Genomic DNA, 25,293 nt, shown 5'->3' on the forward strand with positions numbered 1-25,293 from the left:
TGTCAAGATGCCCTCAATGAAATAACTATAAATTCTGTCTGTCTTTTTCCAGTAGAAACTTTATGTGTAGTGTATAAGTAACATATGCCTTGTTACTAAACCAAAGCTTATTTTCTTTCCAGATTTGTCTGTTCCTGTGAATGATCTTCCTAAAACCAACCCTGGAGTCTCTCAGGTCTTCCCAAGATCAGGGCCAGCAGACCTGTATGCCAAACTGGTGCTGCATAAACTTACAGCTGAACGGGTAAGACTGAAAGGATAAGGCTTCACACCATCCTAAACACATGCAACATTGCTTGAGAGTTTAGGAGGCTGAGAAGGCTCAGGCCTGTTTAGGTAAGAGACAACCATGTAAGATCAGGTATCCCCCATTTTGGTTAGGAAAGAATCCTGCTTGAAACCTTGGCAGAGGTCTGACTCAATACAAGCATGCTTCCCATGTTCTTATCCTGCTTTTGACCTACTATGGAACATTCTGTCTGCAGTGTTCTCCTGTTTATGTCCTCACAATTTCAATTAGCTTTCCTTTATTTGTGTTTAACTCAGTTTTAGTTCTGACACATACTTCTCTGGGGGAGAACTCTGCTTAGCTCTTAGAGTTTGCATGAGCTCATAGACATACACAGTCATCCCAGGTTGAGTATCCCTTAGCCAAAATGCTTCAGACCAGAAGTGTTCCGTACTTTGGACTTTTATGGATTTTGATATACCTGTATTGCAGATAAGGGATACTGAATCTTTACTTACATTTATGTCCTGCTTGATATCCAGTGAACTCAAGGCAGTGCACAGACATCTCTTTCTCTCTCCTATAACTCTATGAGGCTGTTCAAGCTGAGAGAGTGTGACTAAGCCAAGATCATGCAATTAATATCATAGCTGACAGGGGATTTTAAGCTTACATCTCCCATATCACAGTCCAAATTGTAGCCACTACATAATAATGGCTTATGAATGTAAGTTCGATAGGGAAGAAGAAGCATTATGACTACGCAATACCCAGACATAGAGCCTTTTCCTTCTTTCACCAAAGAACTCTTGGTTCACTAAGATTCTCTCTCACCACTCTTCTTTTCTTTTAAAAAACAAAACAAAATAGGATCATGATTTTTTGGAGGAAGAGCAGTTCTTCTTAGAAACCTTGAAGAAAGCTTCCTACAAGACATCATCTCAGTCAGTGTGAGAGCAGATGAATGCTGGAGACAGACTTGCATGGATTGAGACTGTCTTCAAAGATGGATTATCATTCTGAATTGTTAACTAATGAGGGGGAGTAATGAATTAAACATGTCAATTGTCAACGCCTGTTGTAGAAATTACATTTTGTAAAATAAATGTTTTTCTAAGTTTCTTTTAAACTCTTGGTTTTGCCAGATTGCCTGGTTTTTTTTTTTTTTTAAATTTCCTTTCACTAAAATTCAACTATTACCAAGTTGTGGAGATTGATCCTCTGGACCAGTAATGTATCCTAACCGTACCACACCACTCCATCCAATAACCTGCTTGCATCTCTTTCAGTATGAATCGTTCATGCTGCTGGTGAGCCAAAACTGGTCGGTGATTTACAGTACAATCCTGTAAATGTCTTCTTAGAAATAAGCTCCATTGAGTTCAGAGGGGCTTCCTCCCTTGTACATGAGTGTAGAATTGTGATCCAAGTTTAAAATCATAAAATCATGAGTTCTGACTCATTGTGTTGTTTCTTGTGTGGTATCCTATTACTTTCATTTTTTTTTTACTGTCTTGTCTTACAAGAGTAATATGGTGTGGAATCACAAATCAACAACCATCACATTCCTTTTGTAATGTAAAAACTGGCTTTGGCTTCCTTCTAATGCTCCCTTATTCAGTATCAGAAAGCAGCAGTATAACAGAACCCTACAGCTACACCATCCAGAACACACCAAGCCTAGTCAGATTTGGGAATGTGAGCAGAATCAAATCTGGTTAGTACTTGGGTGGTATTCCAACAAGGTATGACAAGGCTCTTCACACAGGGATAGGAAACAATCCTGTCAGAAACTCTGGAGAGCTACTGCCAGTCAGAATTGACAATATTGGATGAGATGGGCCATTGATCTGACTCAATATAAAATAGCATATGTTGTGTGTCCAACTTGCCCATGACTTGGGTGGATGAGCTTGGTGGAGTCGTCCTTTCCCAGCTTTGTCCACTGGGTTATTTGGTACAGTACTAACATAGACTGGAGAACTGCTAGGGAGGAGGTGTCATTCAAAAGGATTCCATCTCCCTCGTCCATCCTGGCACCAACTTTGAGGGTTTCTGTTTTGGGCCAGAACAGGAATGCTGCTAGTGTAATACCCATCCTGTTCCCCAGCAGTCTCCCTGCCTGATCGGGCCAGGATTGTCTCAAAAGTGGTATTAGATAATGACCAGGACTATAGGTTTGAGGAATGTCAACATCCACACTGACGTAGTGCTAATGGGGCCATCTTAGGACTTTATAGCTACAGTGATGACCATGTTAATTCAATGCATGAGACAAGAAATACTCTATATATGTTTGTTTTTTCCTATTGTGTGGATGGAGGGTGATCTGGTTCTCAGGGGCATTTCAACAACCCCATTGTCATAAATGATTTCCTTGTGAAGTTGGGTTTGGCAGTACCAGATCACCCCTCCAAAAACTTATGGAATCTATATTTTATGTTCATTGGAATTTTCTGGCTGATAGAGCTCACAATTCAATCAATGCCTTGTTTTCATTGGGAATGAGGAAATGAAAAAAGGGCCAGTGTCCTGAAGCCCATAATTCCCATTGGTTGCAGGTAACAAAGCATCGTCATCATCATCATCATCATTGTTATTTTATATCCTGTCTTTCTCCCAAGGATTCAAGGTAGCTAACAACATTTTAAAACAACATATATTAAAAACACTACAAAAGTTAAATGAAAGAATAAAATATACAATAAATCATATATTAAAACAAATATTAAAATTCATTTAAAACAATAAAAAACAAAAATGCTATATATAGACCTTTTAAAAAGTTCAAAACTCGCACCACACAGACTAATCTCAACAATCAGTAAAGGCCTGGCACCACAAAAATGTTTTAACTTGCCACTAGAAGGAGAGTGAGGACAGGGCCAACCTGACATCGCCAGGAAGGTATTCCCAAAGTTAGGAAGCCACTACCTCTCCAGATCTTAAAACCCTAATGGACTCACACAGGGAGATACCGGTCCTTCAAACAACCTGGACCCAAGCCATATAGGGTTTTATAGATCAAAACCCCATTTTGAATTGTGCCCAGAAACAGATCAGCAGCCAGTAGAGCTGTTGCAACAAGGGAATTCTGTGCTGCCTGTAGCCACCCAGTTAACCTGGCTGCAGCTCTTTGGGCCAGCTGACATTTCTGAACACTTTTCAAAAAGGCAGTCACATGTAGCACACATTACAAAATTCCAAATGGGATGCAATCAAGGCATGTACAGCTGTGGCCAGATCTGACTTCTCCAGGAATGGGTGCAGTTGGTTTTTAACTGTTAAAAGGCACTACTGGTCCCTGCCAAAACATGGGCTTCCAGGCTCAGAGCTGAATTCAAGACTACCCCCAAACTACAAAGCTGCATTTTCAGGGGGAGTATAATCCCATCTAACAGGCTGAATCCCTATGTCCAGATCTGTCTTGACTGACCAGGAACATCTCAGCCTAGTTTGGGTTAAGCTTCAATTTGCCCCCTGTTTGAGCAAGTTACACTCTCTCAGTGTTAAAGGATGGCAATGGCAAACCCGCTCTGAAGAAACTTGCCAAGAAAACCCTATGGTAGGATTGTCTTAAAGAGGACTTGGAGGCACACAATAACAACAAATATAGGTATGTAAATACAAGTTGTCTCTCCTATCCAAAATGCTTGGGACCTGTGTTTTGGATTTTGGAATAGCTGTATTTGCGCATACACACACACATACACAACGAGATATCTTGGAGATGGCACCCAAATCTATACACAAAATGCATGTATGCTTCATATATACCTTATGCACATAGCCTGAAAATAATTTTATACTTAATATTTTAAATAATGTTATGAATTAAACAGAAAGCAAAAGTGTCATTTTTTTCCAGGCATCCATGAAAAATGGTTTTGGTTTTTGGAACATTTTGGAATTCCAAATAAGGGAGATTCAACCTATACTGTAACTGTATGGGCTAAAACACCACTGTAAACCAATGCATTTGAGTAACAAGTAATTGTGAATAGCTTCATTGTCTTTTTCAGTTAAATAATAATGTTTATACTTGCAAGCATTTTGTGGTCCCTACACTGAGATTAATTTATTGATAAGTTCAGGCACTGTAGTGTCTAAGGGGCAGCAGATGTAGCATTGTGGTTGTTACCTTGGTGATTAGTGGCACATTTGAAAGGGGATCCATATGAGTCACAAAAGTAACTGTTAGAAGAGGAATCAGCAAGTGTTAGTATGGGAGTTCATAGAAAGTGATAACAATGATGGGACAAGCAGAGGCCCCTACAGCTATATCTTTGAATCAGTACTTTGTCTCCAGTGTGACACTTCAGGTTACATATTTTACTGTTCTGCTTTGCCAAAAGTATTGAGATGGATTGCCAGTGGCAAGAAGAGACCACTCTGCCTTCTGAGCTTCTAACTGTGCTGTTATTAGGGGCAGCAACTACTGCATTTACAGAAAGGTGATTTAAGTAGGCAGCCGCAGTGTTATTAAATGAACTACTGCCCTGTTAGGCTGGGGAACTGGACGGTTTACTAACCAGTAGAAAGCTTTTGTGATATGAATACATAGGATGCACAGAAAGCACTTTAATATTCTCCTCCAATAACTGTTTCCACCTCTTCCATTTTCATTATTTCTCTGCAGCAAGCCATATTTTTCTTAGCAAAGACATTGGTCTGTGATTTGTTGTTTACACAAAAACCTCACACATCACATTAAGGCCTGAAAGCTAATAATATCCACACTGAAGAAAAACAACCTGCTTAGAGAATGACATAATGACTTTCCTTTCCCCTCCTCATCCCTTCAGCTGTCCCGGATAATATAATTTAATCTCCACATGTCCCATTGAGCCTTTTTTTCATTAGTTTCCATCAAAGAGACAGATACTGCTTATTTAGACTGCTGCCTACAAGGCAAGAAACTAATAAAAAGCAGAGGCTTTTTTGATTTTGAACATACAACACAGTGAATCACAGGAAGAGCTTTGCTACATGTATAAACATAGAATAGCAGAATTCTTCCATTTTACCAGGATGTGTGAGATAAGGAAGCCATTCATATCCCCCAGCATTTCACAGATGAAAACCAGGACACACATGGCCAAAAAGATCAGAGTGGTTAAGATGGCAAAAATTAATGAAGAGGAACACACGAGCTAGGAGAGGTTGCACCAGTTTTCTTTTGCCTGAACCTATCGGGAAGGGCATGGTCACAGCCCCTTCTGTCCCCTTTCCTCTTCTGAGTTGAGTGCAAATAACTTTTGCACATTCAACTCAAATTGTTTTAACTGAGGTAAGCTGAGCATGAAGGGGGAAAGTGGGAGAAAGAGAGAAACTGGGACATTTTAGAAACAACTGAAAAAGTGGAACAATGGAAGAATATTTGGGACTGACTGTTCCCTGCCAAATCCGTTGCAGGGTATGGTAATCCTTAATTTTTTTCCCAAGAAGCATACTAAGCTCCAAAATGGGCAGGGGACAAGTAGCAGAGGTTATACAACTGTACTGATTTCTAATATTTAATCTGCTTTGTGCAGCAAAGATCAGATAGGGAATACTTACCAAGTCAATGGTAGATGTACAAGACAATTGCCGCCCAGGCCTGGTGAGTGTTTTTCCAGCCAGTTGGTAATCTTATTATTAATTTGCTCCATCTTTGTATACTTTTATGCTATTGTGTTCACAGCATATACACAACTTAAAACTCAGTTTTAAAGCTGTGTATATTATATGCTCTGTGAGCACAACAGCATGAACATTTTTAAAACACCATGAAACCTCTGTTCCTGTCACACAACTGTAAAAGATTATGAAGGGTTGCCATCTAAAAAGGAGTAGCATAATGTTGGTGGCCATTATGAAACATGAATTGGTTCAAAGATAACTGGAATTTTAGAGACCAAGGAAGAAATAATCACAGCCTATGGTCAAAGAGATACTACCTTTATTGGCCTGACATTGGCCTGTTACAGACTGCCAAAATAAAGCTGCTTCGGGTCTCTTTGGAGGTATGCTGTTTAAATGATGCATGGGTCCTAAGAGTCCAGAGGTCACGCCAAAGACACACTCCATTCCTAAGCACTGGAGTGCAGCTTTGGTGCAGCTTCCAGATTCTTAGGACCCATGCATCATTTAAACAGCATACCTCTAAAGAGACCCGAAGCAGCTTTATTTTGGCAGTCTGTAACACGCTTATGAAAGTAACAAGGAAACCTTGGGGGTTTTCATCTCACACAAATTTGCTTTAAAAACACATGATCTATTATGAAACAAGGCATACGTAAGCCTCTTGACACTCACAGTCAGACCTGTATCTTAAACTATATTGGATTCATTAAAGAAAATACCAAACACAAGAAACTTACATTTTCATTATCTATATTCTAATTCACATTTCATCCTCGACATGTCATCATGTATGGAACGAAAGAGGCAAGTATTAGCAGACTTGCAGAAATGCAAATAAATAAATATTTTTAAAATAGAAAATCTTCAGGGGGAAGAAACTCCTTAGGAGGATCCTCCAAACAGCCCAATGAGGATTGAATTCAGTGCCCATGGAATACAAACTCACTGCTGGTTACGGGGCAGAATAGAAAGCAGTTAACTGGAAAAGGAAAAAGACTCACATACAATAGAAGGGGGCACAGAAGGACTCTAGCAGCATATTTGAGACTATTTAGTAAAAGCTTCATGGATTTCAATCAATTTTTTCAGACACACTGGCAGAGTGCAGTATTAGCACCACAGGTATCTATGCAGTTACATAGTTGTGGGGGTGGGATCAGAGTGTAATGGAATACCGTACATAATGATGCAAATTATGGCAGTAGCTGTAAACGCTCAAGAATATTAAGATTATATGGATCTGTCAAGCAGCTGGCTTGTTAGCCTTGAGCTGTGGAAGCAATATATTCTGCTTACCTGAAAGTAAGTACTTGTTGAAGTAGGAAACTTTTCTGAATTCTTTTGAAAATTGGAACATGAAACCAAACGCTCATGCTGAAATAAACCCATCTCAAATGTGCTGTTAGATTCCTTCTCTCCCCTCCCCTTTGTTTTTTATGCTGAAACAGATTAACACTGCTACCTCTTTAAGAAATAGATAAAAGAACTCTCCTATTCACTAACACTTTCACCACCTGGTGCCTACTCATTCTGGGCAGCTCCTCTCTGGGAAGGGAGAGCTTTGAAGGTTCCTTTTCAAATACACATTTGTGAGGCCCTACTTGTATATACCAGGGGCATCCCAATATATTCTGATTGGTGCTTTCTTTGTTGTCAAAATGGCATCATCAACAAAGTAAATAGAGGTAACTTTAGAAGAGAAAATAACCCCCAAATAACCCAATGAGGTCTTAATATGTTGTGCTACTTTTTCAGTTGCTCTGTCCTTGGTTTACTTCCACTGAGTTCAAACTGAGCTCAGAGTCCAAAAGCAGTTTGCACTCAGGGTGGGGACGAGGGGGCAGATTGTGCTCCTTCCCAGTAAAGTCAGGCAAAAGCAAACTGCTGCAGCCTCTCTTGGGTTGTGTGCTATTTTTCACTAGTATATTTTGCCATCTTGGGCACACTCTGATGTTACTTGGCTGCACAGGCCCCATTTTTCACCTGTGAATTGCTGGACTATATGGGACCAAAGAAAAAGACATGCCTTATTTATCCTTCAGAATGTCATCTTTAATGCAGGATTCTTGAGAATATTGTACAGGAAGTGCTTTAAAAACTAAATACAACAACTAATTACACTATTGTTTTCTGGTATTTATGGCTGTTCTGTGGCTGTTGTCCCAGTTTTACTAAGGCTACTCCATGGCTAAAATCAGAGGCATATCTATCTTAACTCTCAGTCAAATGACACCGGCTTTCCTTCTATTTGTTCAGGGTTTTTTTTAACCTGAAGAATATGCATTTTGACTTTTTGTGTCAAGAAAATCCAACAGGGCAGCCTGTTCTATGTTTTCCACAAATTTCACATCATTCTGGATCCATTCTTATTGTAGTATTACCCTCTGGTGGGGAACTATAGTCACAACACTAAGAAGCATCTACTGCAACTTTGTTTCCAATGTCATCGCTATATGGACCTACAGTTAGCCCTCCACATTTGCTGCTTTGACTTTTGCAGTTTGATTATTTGTGGTTTTGATTAATATGTTCTCCCGACTCAGGCTTCCATCCTTCCAAATGAGTACCCAGCTTGTTGGGGGCAATTAGCTTACTCATTGTAAACTGCTTAGGGAATGCTTAAGTGCACCGATAAGCATTATAGAAATGTACTTGCTATTGCTATTGGCTTCCTCAGGCCTTTCTCTGCCATATGGACATGGTAACAGAAGACAACACTACATAGTTTGGGTCCAGGTTACCAAGAGGATTGCCTTCTCCCATACAATCTGCCCTGTACACTCAGTTCTTCTGGTAAATGTTTGCCCCAACCATCCAGGACTAGAGTGGCAACAGTTTTCCAGAGGACCTTTTCATCTGCTGTCCCCAGACTGTGGAATGACCAGCTGGAAGAGATATGACAGCTGAAAACACTGAGTGCATTTAAAATAATATTAAACACACATCTCTTCTAGCAGGCCTACCCAGTCAATTTTAAATCATAACTTTTAAATGATATATTTTAAAGAATGTATCACATGAGTGTATTTTAATGGTTTTATAGTCTTGTATTTTGACTGTTGGTTTTATGTGTTTTCTTTTTAATTGTATTTTAACATGTACCCTGCCTCGAGCCTTGAGGAGAGGGGGGGAAATAAATTATTATTATTATTATTATTATTATTATTATTTCCCCTCCTGCCACCAGCAAAACTGAGGTAACGTTAGACTACAATACAAAGTTGTTGTAATCCACTCTCACTGGCAGCCTATAGTGTAGGGATAACAACGACACTGGCCCATATTATAAGGTACTTATAATTGCTGTCCTATTTCTCAGTCTTCCTTTCCACACACACCTGCAAAATGGTAATGATAATACCAGATCATCGTAGGGTTGCCATAATTGTCCACTAAAACCCAGGACAAAATATGGAACAAAATCTAGACCAAACTGCAGGGCAACTGCAGGACAAAACTCAGCCCAAAATGTAGGACATTTTTTAAAAAATGGAGGACCTTAAATGTCCTACATTTTGGGTTGAGTTTTGTCCTGCAGTTGTCCTACAGTTTGGTCTCGAATTTGTCCTACATTTTGTCCCAGGTTTTAGTGGACAATTATGGCAACCCTAGAAGATATTCTAGCTCCAACTTGGTCACTCCAATAGTCTTTATAGGATGGCAGATCTTTTGACAGGTTGGGGTGCCAGCTGTGGCTAACATGGAAACCGATTAACCCCCAAAATCAAAGATTTGTAACATCTAGGATTGACTATTGTAGCATGTTGTATGAGAGGGTCCCTTTGCAGACTGGGACTGATTGCTTGGAGCAACCTAATAAACATAGTAACATAATGTAACAAATATATATTGCCATAACTCCCCCCTCTCTCTCCTTGTATCTATAATAAACATATTAACATAACATAAAATCATAACACTCTCCATCTCTCTCTCTCTTTCTCTCTGTATAGCTATGATAAACACATTAAGATAACAAAAAAATATATTGTCATAACACACTCTCTCTCTGTATATATAATAAACATATTAAAATAACATTAAACATATTAGCTTAACAAAGTATGTCACAACACACTCTCTGTATCTGTAATAAAATATTAACATAACATATATATATATATATATTGCCATAACTCTCTCTCTCACTCATATAAACATATTAACATAACATTAAACCTATGGTATTATATATTAGAAATTATATATTTTGCCATAAGACTCTCTTTCTCTCTGTGTGTATCTATAATAAACATATTAACATAACAAAACATATATGTTGCCATAACACTCTCTCTATCTATAATAAACATATTAACATAATATTAAACATATTGACATTATACACACACATGCTGGCAATGTGCTCCACAAGTCTCTTGTTTTAATACTGTTAGGCAGGCATTACGGAAGACAACCCTCGCTGCGTTACGTCATCAAGGGGGCGCCAAGCTGTCTCCGGACCGGGGCCTTGAATGGGGGCGGGGCCTTCCGACCGAGGCAGGAAGCGGCAAAATGGCGGCGCCCGTCCTGAGCGCGTTGCTCCATAGGATGCGGATGGGGCGAGGCTTCAGTACTAGCGGTGAGCGGAGGCTTCTCCCTCGCTTCAGGGAAGAGAGACCGGGAGCCTGGCTTTGGTTCTCCTCCTCGGCTGCCCCTGGAAGGCGAACGCTCCTTTCACTCCTTTCAATCCACGAGTTTATTTATCTTTTTATTTATCTTTATTATATATATTATACTTTTATTTTTATTAATTATGTTTTATTTATATTTAATTATATTTTATCTATAGTTAATATATATTTTATTTGTATTTGTTATATATTTTATTTATATGTATCTTATGTTTTATATGTTGTGTCTTGTATTGTATGTTGTGTGCTGTACAAACTTTGTAGTTACCCACCTCCATCCCCAAAACGGGAGAGGCAGGATATATATATATAAATAAATAAATAAGTAAATAAATAAATTATTATTATTATTATTATTATCTATATTATATATTGTATATTATATTTATTCTATTTATATTGTTTATATGTTTTATATTTTTGCACTCATTTAAGCCCCACTTGAGGATGACGAGGGGCTTTTCAATACACATTTACCCTCCAAAGCTGTGCCACTACTTAATGAATTAAAAATACAGTATACTAACATCCTAGGGGTTTCCCCCCCCCCCAGTAACATCTAGTTTTTAACTGGGTTATTTTAATTGTTTTTACATTTTTATTGTAATTTATTATTGTTGTTGTTGTTGTTGTTGTTGTTTGAATCTTGTGATGAGCCACCTTGGAACCCTTTCTGGGAGAAAGGCAGCATACGTAAATGAAATGAAATAAATAAAATTGTATTCCCCACAGGAACTGAATGAGAACCAAATCAGACCAAAAGCAAAACTGTGGCTGCATCTACACTGCAGAAATAATGCGCTTTGATGCCGCTTCAACTGCCATGGCTTCATGCTACAGAGTTCTGGGATTTGTTGTTTTGTGAGATCATTGGCCGCCACAAGCTTGGTATTTACAAACTTCTTTTTCCTTTATAAGATATTTACAAGGCAACTGATTTTACATATTTAAAATGGTCAGAAACAGTGTTGCCAACAAGCCTCGAAGATAATTCCCCAAACGTTTGGCCAAAACTCACCAAATCCCCCCCATATCTCACCAAATACTTATTTCAACTCTCAAAATTACCATTAAAACCAATCACCAAAATCACACCAAAGGCTCTGAAAAGTACCCATTTTTGTGTGAAAGTCACCAGATTGGCAACACTGGTCAGAAAACACTGGTGCTACAACAAACTACAAATCCCAGGATTCCATAGGATGGAGCCATGACAGTTAAAGCGGTGTCAAACTGCATTAATTCTGGAGTGCAAATAAATCCAGTGCCTTTAAAACAAACAAACTATAAGGTTCAGGAGCACACTCTGCAAGCTGGGTGTTACAGCATTTTGTCCATGACAAAATCACAGAAATCACATTACCTGAAACTTATAATCCTACCATAAGCCTTTCTAGACACAAGCTTTCCTCCCTTGCTTCTGTTTGGGATGATCTCTTTTTGCTTTGCTTTTCAAAAGAAGTAGTGATGCTTGCCTACTGTGACTGTAGAGGCAGCATTTGGATGCCTTGCTTTTTTTAAAAAGGGGGTAGATACCCCCATTTTCAGTGGGTATGGTTTCCTCAGTGCAGTTCTGAAACTGTGCTGTTTCTTGACAGATCTCAATAACAAAAGTGGAATTATTCTTTTCATTACTGCTTTGGGGCTTAAGTACTTTTAGCTCAGCTTCTGTTATACCAATCTGTGGTGAATTTTACTTCACAGGCTCAGAGGATGCATACCTTTAAAACATTTGAATTTAGAGGCAGATTATTTACTCACTTAAAAAAACACAAGCAAACTGGTAATGGAAAAGACTTTTGTACCTTTGTAAATATGTAACAGCAGCAGTTTGAGTGTTGGGCTGTGACTCTGGAAACCAGGGTTCAGTTCCCAGCTGGGCCATGAAACCCACTGGGTGACCTTGGACAAGTCACACTCTCTCAGCCTCAGAAGAAGGCAATGGCAAATCTCTGAACAAATCATACCAAGAAAACCATGTGATAGGTTCACCTTAGAGTCGCCTAACTCAGAAATGACTTGAAGGCACATAACAACAAATGGTACTAAAAAGATCAATGATACCTCATCATTGTTCTTGTTATGCACTGCAAACCAGTAGCTGCTAACATACAAATCTCTCATGGCTTGTATTGATAGAACTGTCTAAAACATGTGACACCACCATTTTGTCATCAGCTTTATGTTGTTTCTCTCTCTCTCTCTCTCTCTCTCTCTCTCTCTTTTTTCCATTGCTCTTGGGATAATTTCACTTAAATGGTAGATGTCCAGCTGTGCTGATAGTAAGATATGTACATTTATAAAATAATTTTGTCTTCAGTTGTTCTCCACAAACTGGGGGTGCCCCTGGGACCAATGCCGAATGAACACATTGATGTGAGTAATTTGGAAGCACTAGAAAAGTACCGCATCTTCACTCGTTATTTCAAGGAAGCAGAAAAGGAAAGTAAGAAGCCTCATTGGTGGTCAACCTACAAGAAGCACATCACTCCAAAGCAAGGTACTCAGCCAATACCCAGACACAAAGACCTACTCCTGTTTTATTTTCCCCATTCCCTGTATGCCAATGCTTTCTTTTCTGTGTAGAAAGTTCAATTCTGTGTACTGTACTTAGTCAGGAACAAGACTTATGAAATGCAGTGGAAGCTATCTCTTATAAAAATCTATAGGATCAGGCCATAAGTGGTTTTTATTAATAACCTTTACTCAGATGAAGGGTTGCATGTGGGAAAGGGGGTGGAGGAAGTTAAACATACAAAAGTGAAACAGAACTACCCTTGCTTGTCAAAAAACAAACAAACAAAATGACTAGAAGCTGACAGCCTTGTACTAGGCCTCTGCAATGTATTTGTTATTTTAAAGCAGAATTCATACAAGCATACAGGTGCAAATACTTTGATTCAATCCAGATCAGAGGATCTGGATCAGAGCTAATTTTACTACTCTGAATGATATGCATTCCTGAGTGCTAGTATACGGCATATCCAGCTTCTCAGCCATTTTTTATTTGTTCCCTAGCATAACTATAGGTAGAAAATACATTCTGATGTTTATTTTGTTTGTTTTTCTCTCTCTTTCTCCCAACCTCCTCTCTTTTTTTAACCCTAGATGAAGAGGCAAAGATAAATATTGGTCTACCTTATCATCTACAATCATGGAGAAACAAACGTAAAGAGAGAAAAGCAATAAGGGCACAGAACCTTAATAATGCTGAACTGGAAAGAGCATCCCGCCTTGGGAAATGTATGTTTGTTATGCCTCCAGCCACATCTGTTTCTTTTGTATTCACTAGATCTTTGCCAAGTTTTCCTTATTGTTCTGTTTCTGCTTGCAGTGTTGATTCCACTAGATGATGTCAAGGCTGAATGGGAGAAAACCAGTGGCCCATATCACAGACAGCAAATAGCAGAACACTATGGACTGTATCGGGATTTGTTTGATGATGCCACATTTGTTCCCCGAGTTCTTCTAAAAGTGGAATATGATCAAGATGAGGATTATGTTATGCCTGTTTATCATGGGAATATAGTTACACCCACCGAGGTATGTTGGGTAGTGTAAAAGCTGTGGCCACTTTAATAGTTGTTTTGAGGGAGGGAGGAGAATCTTGAGTATTTCACATGTTGCATTCACGCTGCAGAAATAATCCAGTTTGACACCACTTTAACTACCATGGCTTGATGCTATGGAAGTCCAAGAATTGTACTTCAGTGAGATTTAGCCTTCTCTATCAGAGAGCTCTGGTGCTACAATAAACTACATTTCCCTGAATTCCTTTACACTGAGCCATGGCAGTTAAAGTAGTGTCAAACTGGATTATTTCTCACTGAGGAAGCATCCCTATTTTTGCCTAATCCAATAGCGCCTAAGAATACTTCAAAATTTTAGTTGTGATACACACTCTATAGTTGGAATCCTACATCGTCATGCTTGGCTCATGCAATTGCATATCACCACCACCATGAAAAGCAGCGTTTGGTCCAGGACCACCCATGGATACCAAAACCCATGAATATACAAGTCCCATTAAGTAAGATAAAATGGAAAAATCAGGCTTGCTTTTTGGAATGTATATATTTTTTAAATATTTTCAAACCGTGAATGCTTGAATCCGTAGATGAAAAATCTGTGGATATGGAAAACTGACTGTAAAAGCCCTTCCTTCACCACTTTATTGTATGATAGACTAATGTTAAGCTACTAGGAGAAATAATGTGAATAGTCTGTTGCAAGTTTGAAATGGAAGTACTTGTCAGAATAGTAACCAAAAGAAATGTAAACTAGTAAGGCTAAGAACTGTAGACTGAAGTCTTTCTTGCAGTCACTGTCTTATTTTCCTATTCAGGCTTATAATCCTCCCAAAGTCTCATATGAAGCTGCGGAAGGAACCCTGTGGACCCTGTTGCTTACTAATCTAGGTGAGTGCAAACTCTTCTGAGCATGCTTCCTTAGTATGTTGTCTTGCCAAAGAGCAAGTCATAGAATTAAAAAAAAAATTGTCTTCTTCCTTCCCCAAGATACAATTTTAAGTACAGCAGGCCTTTCCCTTATGCAGGGGATCCGTTCTGGACACACACCACCTAAGGGGAATTCCACATATGCTCGAGCTTCATTAAAAGCAGTGGGTCTGCGCGCACACCATTACTCCTTCTGAGGTGCACCAACACTTCTTCCAGTGCATCTACACACCTGCATATGACGCGGCCGCACTGTACAAGCTCTGTAGTAACAACAACAAGCTTTGTTCTGAAAGGCTATAGAGAAACTGAATTTTCTCTTGGCAAACAAAAATTTCAGTTCTATTGAGTAGTTAATGTGAAGTCAATCCTTCTGGGAAGCTACATATTTAGCAGGTCTTGTTTAACTTGGAATTAATCATTCCTGCTTTTGTTGTGCAGAACTATAAAATTGTGGAACAGCCTTCTGCAAGCAGCTACTTTTGCTTAAAATGGGTAAGAATTGTGCAAGCCCTCCAGCCCAACAGACTTCACTTAAAAAAAAATCCCCCTAAAAGCTGTTTCAACTGGAAAATGCTTCTAGCAAGCCCAGTTTTGCCAGCAATGCAGTTCCAAAATAACCCCCAAGACTAACTGGAATTAAGGTATTTTGAAGGGGTTTTGTTTGTGGGTTACTTTTGTCTGAAAATTGCACCATTTTTTTTTAAAAGTTGAGAGCTTTCAATAGGCCTGGAGTGACTGGTTGAAGGGAGTCTGAGGCCATAAACACTGACCAGAAGCCACATTTGTCCCTTCTCTTTTTTAAAGCATGGTACAGCCAAAGAATAGTAAATTTTACACCAGAAAGTATACAAGAAAGCCATAGTATGTAATTATACAGAAATAAGTGGCTATTAACTGAGTTTCTTTATGTGTTATATCCACAGATGGGCACTTGCGTGATACCAATATGGAGTATGTGCACTGGTTGGTGTGAGTATTGCTTACTACTGTTTTTCCATTACCATAAGTTTTAGACTTTTGGATAAATTTCACTATTCAGCTACCACCCTACTATTGAGCAACTTTGAATGGTCTGTGTAACAAATGTTAGTGTGTGACCACATGTGGTCCAAGCCTCCCAAAAGGGGCAGTAATGTTGGATGTTGTTTTGCTGCTCTTGCTTTTGCCAGCTATGAGCTTGCAAAATAAAGGAGGTGAAGTGAAAACAGCTTTTTTAAGGGACGTTTATCCATCATGAATCAATTGCTCTTTTCATTGTGGGACCCTAGGCTTCCATAAAACATACTGTATATACTCATGTATAAGTCTAAAAATTTCAGTCAAAAATTGACTCCAAAAACCTGAGTTGACTTATCCACGGGTCAATGTCAGACTTGTACTTTAACTCTTATTTAAAAATGGAACCATCCCCTGGTGAATGGCAAGAATATAATCTGTCCTGGAAGCTCTTACCCCGCTCTACTCTCTCATCCAACCAGACTTTAGTGTGAGAACAAACAGTTACACTTGTTGGAATTTTGTAAGTTCTTTGGCATCATTTCCCTTTGCTTCCTCCTTCATATCCTTTGTTACATGCCCTTAAGTTTTACCCTCAACTTATCCATGGGTCATGTCAAAATTGATGATTTTGGCCCCAAAACCTGCCCTCAGCTTATACATGAGGTCGATTTATAGTCAAGTATATATGGTACTGTAGTTTCAAATTAACTGATTTAATGCTATTTGTTCATGTAGCAAGCCACTTTTGAGCATGGGGAATTTCAGTGACCATAAGACTTATTCTGTGCTTGTTCATATATGTAATTGGAGACAAAGATGCTTTTGAATCTTATTTTATACATATAGGACAAACATTCCCGGTAACAATGTAGAGGCAGGTGAAGAGATATGCCATTACTTCCCTGCATTCCCTGCCAAAGGAACTGGATACCATCGGTATGTCTTCCTTCTTTTCAAGCAGCTGCAGACAGTTGATTTCACTGAAGATGTACGACCAAAACCATGGTAAGTCTTCACTTGGTATAATTAAAGTGGGATCACTTTCTGCTTCCATCTGCTTTGAGAAAAGCAGCCAGTGACTGGTTTGTTAAGGAGATATTGTGAACAATTGGTATTCCCTGCATTTTAGACAATAGATTAATTAATGGTATAGGAGAAACATTGGAGCATAGCACAACTCAACAAAAAGCCAAAAAAAGGGTCTCAAAATCAATTTTAAATGTTGAAACTTTTCTGGATTGGGTGGTACTTTTTGAAATCTTGGAATTTTAATGCTAAATAACATGCTGAGAGGTAATATTCTATATTAATGATATTTATTACCTGCCTCTCCCCATGGATCGATGTGAGGGACAATAACAGTTAACAAACAACAGCATCAGATAAAGCACATTGGTTAAAACACACATCAATTTAAATGAACAAATAAGATGTGCTTATATTAAAACAATCCACATCTAAAATTCATTTAAAATTCACATTCACGTGCTTTCACTGTCGGTGCAGATGTGTAATTTTGCAGATCTCTTTTACTTACAGAATAAACCTGAAGCTGGTTTGAATAGTGTAATCACAATAGCAAAAGAGGACAACAGAAGGGATCTATTGACTCTATTTTCTCTCTCCTCTCTGCAGCCACAGCCTCAAGATGAGAACCTTCAAGACATTTGATTTCTATAAGAAACATCAAAGTAACATGACACCAGCAGGGTTGTCATTTTTCCAGTGTCACTGGGATGGTTCTGTTACACAGGTCTTCCATTACCTACTCAGTAAGTATTAGACCATCTATTAAAATTCTGCATCAAAACTCTGTGGTTAGAAATAAAAATACCCGAACAGATTAATTGTATTAAGCATGTGTCTTTTTTGATGGGTATTCCAAATTTAAAAATTGAGATTTTACAGAATCTGGAACTGCTTGTGTATTTCAGATATTCAACTCCAATCAGATCAGTTCAAAAGTCTGGGGTTTTGTATAAGTGTGTGTTGATTTTTTTTATCCCAGAAGAGTGGTATTTGTTAATCTGTGCCTGTAAATCCCACGACTCTTCCGCATTTTGGAAAATAGTAATGGGTAACACAAAAAAATCTAACTTAAGGGCAGACTGTTACATATCAGTGACAAAATGAGAATCATTCTTTAGTAGGATTTATACAAAACAACAATTTAGTAATTGTGATAATTTGAATGTCATCAGTAATATACCAGAATGGCCACCTGTTACAGAATCAGAGATTCTGAAACTTATTGCTCTATTAAAGCCAGGTAAGGCTGCAGGATGCGACAATATCTCTCCAGAGCTGTTAAAGAGGAATTTAAAATGGTGGGCACCAATATTAGCACATCTGTTTACATGGATTGATCGAACAGCTGTCTTTCCCATTGATAGGGCAGCAGCTATAGTGATCTCCATCTATAAGAAAGATGATCACTCGGACCCAGTGAATTACAGGCCGATTATTCTACTGAGTATAGTTAATAAATTATACGACAGACACTTGTACTTTAAGTTACAGGACTGGTTAGAGCAAGGTAACATCCTGCTAGAGAGGAACAAGCAGGCTTTTTACCTGGTCATTCAACGTTGGACCAGGGACTCATCTTGAAACATCTGACTGAGAAATCTACAGCCTCATATACAGGCGAACTTTATGCAGCGTTCATTGACTTTTTACTATCTTGTTGGCCCAAGCCTGTATTGGTATTGTGTTCCGGCCATGTTATGTGCTGTTGGCAGGTTGGATATCACTTGGCTGTATGTTTTGATCAGCCATTAATAGATAGCAGATCAGACTCATTTCGATCAGATTTTCTAGTGCTGTCTAGCTTACAAGTCCAGAACAGATGGAAACTAGCAAAAAGTAGCTATGGACCAACATCAGTTTGTTGACAACTGGAGGTACTGTTGGAATTCCGTAGAATTTATTAAGAATGGTGATTGCAAAGGGAAAAAAAGCAAGAGGTAAGTATAAACTAAAGACAGGAAAACGCTATCCGGTTAAAGGACAATTCGTTACATTTTGTGTTAGAAAAAAGTGATGCCTAAACTGGAGGATGCTTAAGATAACTGCTTTCCGTGTTTTCAGATTTTGAGATAACATTCTGTCTGCCTCTTACAGATATGAAAGAACCAGTGTTCGAATTTGTACGGCCACCCAAATATCACCCTAGACAGAAGAAATTTCCACATCTTCAGCCTCTGAGGTATTTGGACAGATACAGGGACAGTGATGAACTTACCTATGGAATTTACTGAGGTGTTTGCTGCTCTCCTTGTCAAGAGGCCCCTGGACAAATCCTCCATGATGTAACAAGACGTCCTTCCAGAGATTGGTTCATGCGTCTGATCAAGCAGTGGAAGTGCCAGAGCTTGTGTAGGATGATATTGGATTGGATTCAAATCGTCAGTCATTTTTCACCATTTGAAAGATATAACTGACTTCTAACTTGTGCTTGTCTCAGAAGACTTGTCACAAGAAGCAGTCTAGCTATGCCAATAGGTCTAGGACAGTTTAAAAAATGTGCTTCTGACCTACTCTCAGGACCCACTATATTTTTCAAAGTTAGGCAGATAGATGGCTTTATCAGTGATCTGTTGAACCATATAAGCAAAGTGCTCTCATCAGAATTAGATCAGATAGTTCATGAAATGTTTAAAAACTGTCTGGTCACTGCAGAAATGCTGGGCAGTGTGTCTTTAATTTTAAAAATGTAAAAAAATGTAACTAAAAAAATCACAATAGAAAGCAATTTCCATTTGACAGCATGAGAGCAATGTTCGACAGGAGTCTTCTGGTATATTTTTTGGTCTTGCAACTTTAAGAATTAAACAGGCATGAGTGTAGCTATATGTTTACATGGTTTGAACAGTTGTTTGTTGTTAACTGCCCTTATGTTGGCTCTTGGCAACCCTGTGAATGAGACGTCTCCAAGACTCCCAGTCCTTCGCTTCTCTGCTCAAGTCCTGCAGACTCATGAACAGTACCAGAGGACAAATGAAATTTTAAAAAATCTGGATGTCTGTCTTCTGTTTATTAGAATAACTTCTAAAAGCCCATGATTGTTGGCGAGTTAGTGCTTTTCTTAATTCTTGGAGCATAGGATCATCTGAGGAAACAAAAGAGTTCATGCTGGATGTAGAAAGTAAATAAATGATGCAACCACCTAATTTTGTGAATGCAACAATCTGGTTCCAAAACTTGAATTTGTGTCTTGTCTTTTGGCAAAGCATTGTCCTACCTGCACCTATAACTTAATAGGTATCATTATGAAGTTTGACAGTTCTTATTTAGAATGGGCTATCAAACTCATGGGCCCTCTACCTTTTAAAAATATTTACTTGCAAGGTATTCATTTACAGATTATAAATATTAAGAATAAAGTATTGTCTACTTGTTCTTTACAAGTAGATTTTACAGTCTGTACAGTGTAGCAGAGTATAGAAATACTGTGCCAAAGAAAAGTGAAGAGAGATCCTTGGAGAGGCTAGTTTGTTTTGTTTGTTACATTTAATAATGTGCCTTTCCTCCATTGAGCTCAAGGTGGTGTACATGGTTCTCTTCTTCCTCATTCTATAATTACAAGAGCCCTAGGATGAAGTTCAGTGCCTGGTCAATGGGGACCTGGTGGGTTCCATAGCTCAGTGGGGACCTGACTCTGGATTTCCTATATCCTAGTTGAGCTCTCTAATCACAACAGGCTGCATATACATTGCACACTGCTTTACAAATGACAGAATTTTTCAGGATAGTAATATTCCAACCTGACTGAAAGGAAGGATTCCTCTAAACCAGTGGTTCCCAAACTTTGGTCCTCCAGGTGTTTTGGACTTCAGCTCCCAGAAGCTCCAGCCAGCTTCACCGTATCAGGCATTCTAAAGACCAAAATATCTGGAGGTCCAAAGTTTGGGAATCACAGCTCTAAACTATAATGGCTAACTGGAAAAGGTTTACTGAAGAAATGAATATACAGTACATATGTTGAAAATAATGGATATTTTCCCTTGAGTTTAATCTGAATTCCAAGCTTCCAGATGGATGAGGTGTCTACATAGCCAAGGCAGTACAGAAAAATTAGGAGAGGGTGCAAATAATACATAAGGCCACTATGGTTTGAGCATTGGACTGACCAGAGATTAGTATTTGAATCCCCGCTCAGCCATGGAAGCCCACTGGATGACCTTGGGAAAGCCACATTCTCAAACTCACAGGTAGGCAACTCACAGGTTATCTCTGAACAAATAAAGCTGGGAAAGAAGTTAAGTTGTGCTTGGAAATGGAACACATTCCCCATAAATGATTTGAGACAGTTATGACTACTTTGTTTTAGAAAATTACTATGGAGAAACATGGTATTTTTTTTTTCAAATAATGAACAGTGCTGAAAAAATGAATATGAATAAGGGATAATATTTTCCATAATAGTGGACTATTCAATGGGACATACAGGACCACTCAATGGAATATATAAGTAGGTTCAAGGTGAACACATTAATACACTTAATAGAACTCTCCCACAAGATTGGGAGATGTATACTAATCTAGGCAGCCAATCACATGGGTGATAGAGCTGTTACATGTGGTTTCATAACAAAGAAATATAACCAAATTCAGGTGTTTTTATGTATATCTGATTACCAGCAAATAATTGTCGGTATAATGTCTTCTTTGTTAGTTCTTCAAGAGCATCTGGCTGTTTAGCCTCTTCTGAATAAGTCTCATCTCACAAGGCACTTGTGTTTTCGAAGATTGTGCTGGACTGTTTCATGGCACATTTGAATACATTGTGCTTTTTAAAGTCATTTTGAGTTTGCTAAGCAGTATGATTAAAAGCCGATTGACATTGTGGCTAGAATGAGATGGAATAAAAGATGCACCCAGAGAAAACAACCAAGAGCAAATTATTTAATTTTGTTAACTGTTTTTGAGTCAATCCCAAGTCATAGCAACTCTGCAGGTGAGACATCTCCAAGACTCCCCATCTTCCACTGCTCCTCTTAGGTCCTGTACAGTGATTTCATATCTGTGGCCTCCCTAATAGAGTCTGTCCATCTAGCGTGCGGTCTTCCTCTCTTTCTACATCCTTCCATCTTTGTCTTTTCAAATGATTAATGTCAGTCTCATAATGTGGCCAAAGAATGATCAGCTTCAGCTTGATCATCCTGGCTTCCAGCGGGGTTCCAGGCTTGGTCTGTTCTAGGACCCATTTGTTTGTCTTTTTGACTGTCCATGGTATCACCTCAGCCATGGTATCTTCTCCAGCACCACATCTCAAATGAATTGGTTTTCTATTCAGTAAGAAACCATGGAGTTAATTTCTTTTAAAGACTTGTAAAGTTTTTCCCCTTTAGTGGTGGTTCTGCTTGTTTTGTTTCAGTATATTTTATTTAAGTGATCTCACTATATACAGTCTAAAAACACAAATCCCTAGGCAGTTTCCAAGAAAGGTTTAAAAGCAAATAATGCAAGAGAATAAATCCACAAAGTTTAAAAGGGCTGCCATAAGTCAGAAATAACTTGAAGGCACACAACAATAGGACAATATCTTTGCTGGTAAACAGCAAACAAAATAATAATAATAATAATAATAATAAGTCTCTTTCCTATCTCTCCTCAAGACAAGATACATGTTAAAACACAAAAATGAAAATACATAAAACCAACTGTTAAAATACTGTACTACAAAATCATTAGAATTCACTCATAAGAGCACATATACAAATAAAGAAGTTGTGATTTAAAATTGACTGGTTAGGCCTGCTGGAAGAGAGATGTCTTTAATGCTGTTTTAAATGCAGTCAGTGTTTTCAGCTGTCCTATCTCTTCCAGCAGGTCATTCCACAGTCTGGGGGCAGTAGACAAAAAGATTCTCCGGGAAACTTGCCAGTCTAGGCTAGTTGTAGCAAGCATTTCCCAAAGGACATGAGATAGAAGTCAAACAAATCAAACAAGACTGCATTGGGCAGGGATAGCAACCCCTTCGGAGGCTACCGTATCACCATACCTGAGGATGTCCCTCTGCTACTGAAGTCAAAGAAGCCCTTGAACTGAATACAGGTCTGAGCACTGTTGCCAATTTCCAGGGAATGCCCTGGAATCTGTGGAATTTAATCACTTTCCGTTTATTTTTCCTTGTGGCCCCCATCCCAGAAGTCCCGCCCCCTTCCAGGTAATTTGGAGGAATTCTGGGGAACCAATCCGGGAATATCTTCCAGGGCGATTGGCAACACTGGGTCTGAGGCAGCTATAGCTGGGAGGAGACAAGTTCTGAAATACTGATCCCATTTGATGCTGGAAAAGACAAAGCAGTGAGCCTTAAAATCAGCTGAAATCAGTCTTCATGAGGCCTATGTCCTTTGTCAAAAAGGTGGTGACTGTAGTTTTTAAAACTGCCTTTCAAACTGGGTTGGGGACAAATTCTTGTGTGTGCCCCCCCACACACACACACACCTTGTTTATGGAAAAGAGTTGTACTTAGTGTCTTTTCTGCTTGTCTCTTTAAGAGGTTGGTTTGCAGTGAATCAGACTTTATGCCCAGCCCTCCCACTTGAAGAAAATTCCAGCCAAGGTTTCATTTTCTCTTCCCATCTGATGTTCTTGCTGTGGTCAAAATGGCATCTGGAAGCTCACAAAAGCTGGAGGAGAAGCTATCATGCTGTATTTGTTTAGACATGTTTACCATCCCTGTGACTACACCTTGTGGGCACAGTTTCTGTGAGAAGTGCATCAATAGCCACTGGGACAAAGAAGAACAAGGAGCCACTGGACAGAAGGTCTGCTCTTGCCCCGAATGCCGGAAAACATTCCCGGAGAGGCCAGAACTCAGCAAGTCAGTTCAGTTGGACAGCCTGGTAGAGCTTCTCAGGCAAGGGGAAGTGCAGATACCTGGAGCACAGCTGGCCGCCACGGTTCAAAGAAGGGAATGCCCAAGGCACGGCCGGCCCTTGGAGCTCTACTGTAAGACTGAGAAGCGTAGCATCTGCTGTGAATGCACCGTGAAGGAGTGCCTGAACCACAGCAGAGTCCTCTTTGAAGATGAGCGGAAGATGAAGGAAGTAAGCAAGGCAGGAAAGGGTGGTGGCCGTGGAAGGAGGGCCTGAATCCCTTAGGATGGGGGACATCCAGCTAAATGAAACTACATGTGAAAGGGATCTAGGAGTCCAAATAGGCCACAAGTTGAACATCAGTCAACAGTGTGATGCAGCAGCTAAAAAAGTCAATGCGATTTTAGGCTGCATCGATAGAAGTATAGTGTCTAGATCAAGGGAAGTAATAGTGCCACCCTATTCTGCTTTGGTCAGGCCCCACCTGGAATACTGTGTTCAGTTCTGGGCACTACAATTCAAAAAGGACATTGAGAAACTGGAGCATGTCCAAAGGAGGGTGACTATAATGATGAAGGGTCTGGAAACCATGCCCTATGAGGAACAACTTAGGGAGCTGGGGATGTTTAGCCTGGAGAAGAGACGGTTAAGAGGTGATATGATAGCCTTGTTTAAATATTTAAAGGGATGTCATATTGAGGAGGGAGCAAGCTTGTTTTCTGCTGCTCCAGAGAACAGGACCCAGAGCAATGGATGCAAGCTACAGGAAAAGAGAGTCCACTTCAACATTAGGAGGAACTTCCTGACAGTAAAGGCTGTTCGACAGTGGAACACACTCTCCTTCGGAGAGTGGTGGGGTATCCCTCCTTGGAGGTCTTTAAGCAGAGGCTGGATGGCCATCTCTTGGGGATGCTTTCATAGAATCATAGAGTTGGAAGAGACTGCAAGGGCCATCCAGTCCAACCCACTTTGGCAGCGCATTCACACTACTGAAGATCCGGATTGTTCTGACTGTAAAAAAAAAGAAAAATGTGGTTAGATTGAGAGTTCCTGCATGGCAGAACTGGGTTGGACTGGGTGGCCCTTGTGGTCTCTTCCAACTCTATGATTCTATGATTTGCACACACAAAGCCTTTCTGGAACTGGCCACATAGTAATTTGAGATGGTACGGCTGATGCCTGCACAAACTTTGGCTTGCTTAGGGTTGCAGCCATGGAGATGAGGTGGGAAGGTGAGGCATGGCCACTCAAAATTTCCCTCTGGCCTCCTCTCCCAGAGCAGAGAGGAACCAGCCATAGATTTGCATGTGCTCGTTCTCCCTGCATGTACAGTATATGTATTTCCTGGTAAAAAGTGGAGCCTACTTTTCTTTTAGCTATGGTGGCTTATTACATACAGGGGGACCCAACTCAAAAATTCTCTCTATAGGCCAAAAATACCTAACTATATAGATAGGATTAGGCCCTTGTTTTCCTGTTCATTTCCTCTACCCAGCCCATGCTTGCCAACTTATCTTCAT

The 25,293-nt window shown here is 39.4% G+C and overlaps 3 protein-coding genes across 7 annotated transcripts in view; all 3 read left to right on the forward strand.

The window, feature by feature from the left end:
- Positions 1-1,680, forward strand: part of FBF1 (Fas binding factor 1) — a 43,789-nt gene extending 42,109 nt beyond the window's left edge. For all 4 annotated transcript variants that reach the window (XM_042449268.1, XM_042449269.1, XM_042449270.1 and 1 more), the window contains 2 exons: positions 123-244; positions 1,100-1,680. In XM_042449268.1, coding sequence (XP_042305202.1) covers positions 123-244; positions 1,100-1,183 — 206 coding nt within the window. In that variant the 3' untranslated portion in view covers positions 1,184-1,680. The remainder of the gene's footprint in view (positions 1-122; positions 245-1,099) is intronic.
- An 8,620-nt stretch (positions 1,681-10,300) lies between these two features.
- Positions 10,301-20,133, forward strand: MRPL38 (mitochondrial ribosomal protein L38). 2 transcript variants are annotated; one of them, XM_042449273.1, is made up of 10 exons: positions 10,344-10,436; positions 11,221-11,376; positions 12,809-12,988; positions 13,597-13,731; positions 13,823-14,031; positions 14,834-14,906; positions 15,872-15,917; positions 16,794-16,952; positions 17,583-17,719; positions 19,071-20,133. In XM_042449273.1, exons 2-10 carry the CDS (start codon positions 11,295-11,297, stop codon positions 19,205-19,207), a joined length of 1,158 nt encoding a protein of 385 aa, XP_042305207.1. In that variant the 5' UTR covers positions 10,344-10,436; positions 11,221-11,294; the 3' UTR covers positions 19,208-20,133. The 2 variants fall into 2 exon arrangements, with proteins under 2 accessions (XP_042305208.1, XP_042305207.1); XM_042449274.1 differs by lacking the exon at positions 11,221-11,376 and having other exon boundaries at positions 10,301-10,436.
- Positions 20,134-23,545: 3,412 nt separating this feature from the next.
- TRIM65 (tripartite motif containing 65) overlaps positions 23,546-25,293 on the forward strand; it is a 16,381-nt gene continuing 14,633 nt past the window's right edge. Inside the window, exon 1 of the mRNA XM_042452376.1 lies at positions 23,546-24,004. Coding sequence (XP_042308310.1) covers positions 23,561-24,004 — 444 coding nt within the window. The 5' untranslated portion in view covers positions 23,546-23,560. The remainder of the gene's footprint in view (positions 24,005-25,293) is intronic.

This window comes from Sceloporus undulatus, chromosome 2, assembly GCF_019175285.1.
Source record: "Sceloporus undulatus isolate JIND9_A2432 ecotype Alabama chromosome 2, SceUnd_v1.1, whole genome shotgun sequence".
Taxonomy (NCBI): Eukaryota; Metazoa; Chordata; class Lepidosauria; order Squamata; family Phrynosomatidae; genus Sceloporus; species Sceloporus undulatus.

What these genes read in the sequence shown, in the direction of transcription:
- MRPL38 (XM_042449273.1), top strand. Translation starts at nt 11,295, where the DNA reads ATGCCGCTTCAACTGCCATGGCTTCATGCTACAGAGTTCTGGGATTTG. An exon ending in GATGTACGACCAAAACCATG is followed by an intron (nt 16,953 to 17,582) that starts GTAAGTCTTCAC and finishes TCCTCTCTGCAG; the next exon opens with CCACAGCCTCAAGATGAGAA. An exon ending in GGTCTTCCATTACCTACTCA is followed by an intron (nt 17,720 to 19,070) that starts GTAAGTATTAGA and finishes TGCCTCTTACAG; the next exon opens with ATATGAAAGAACCAGTGTTC.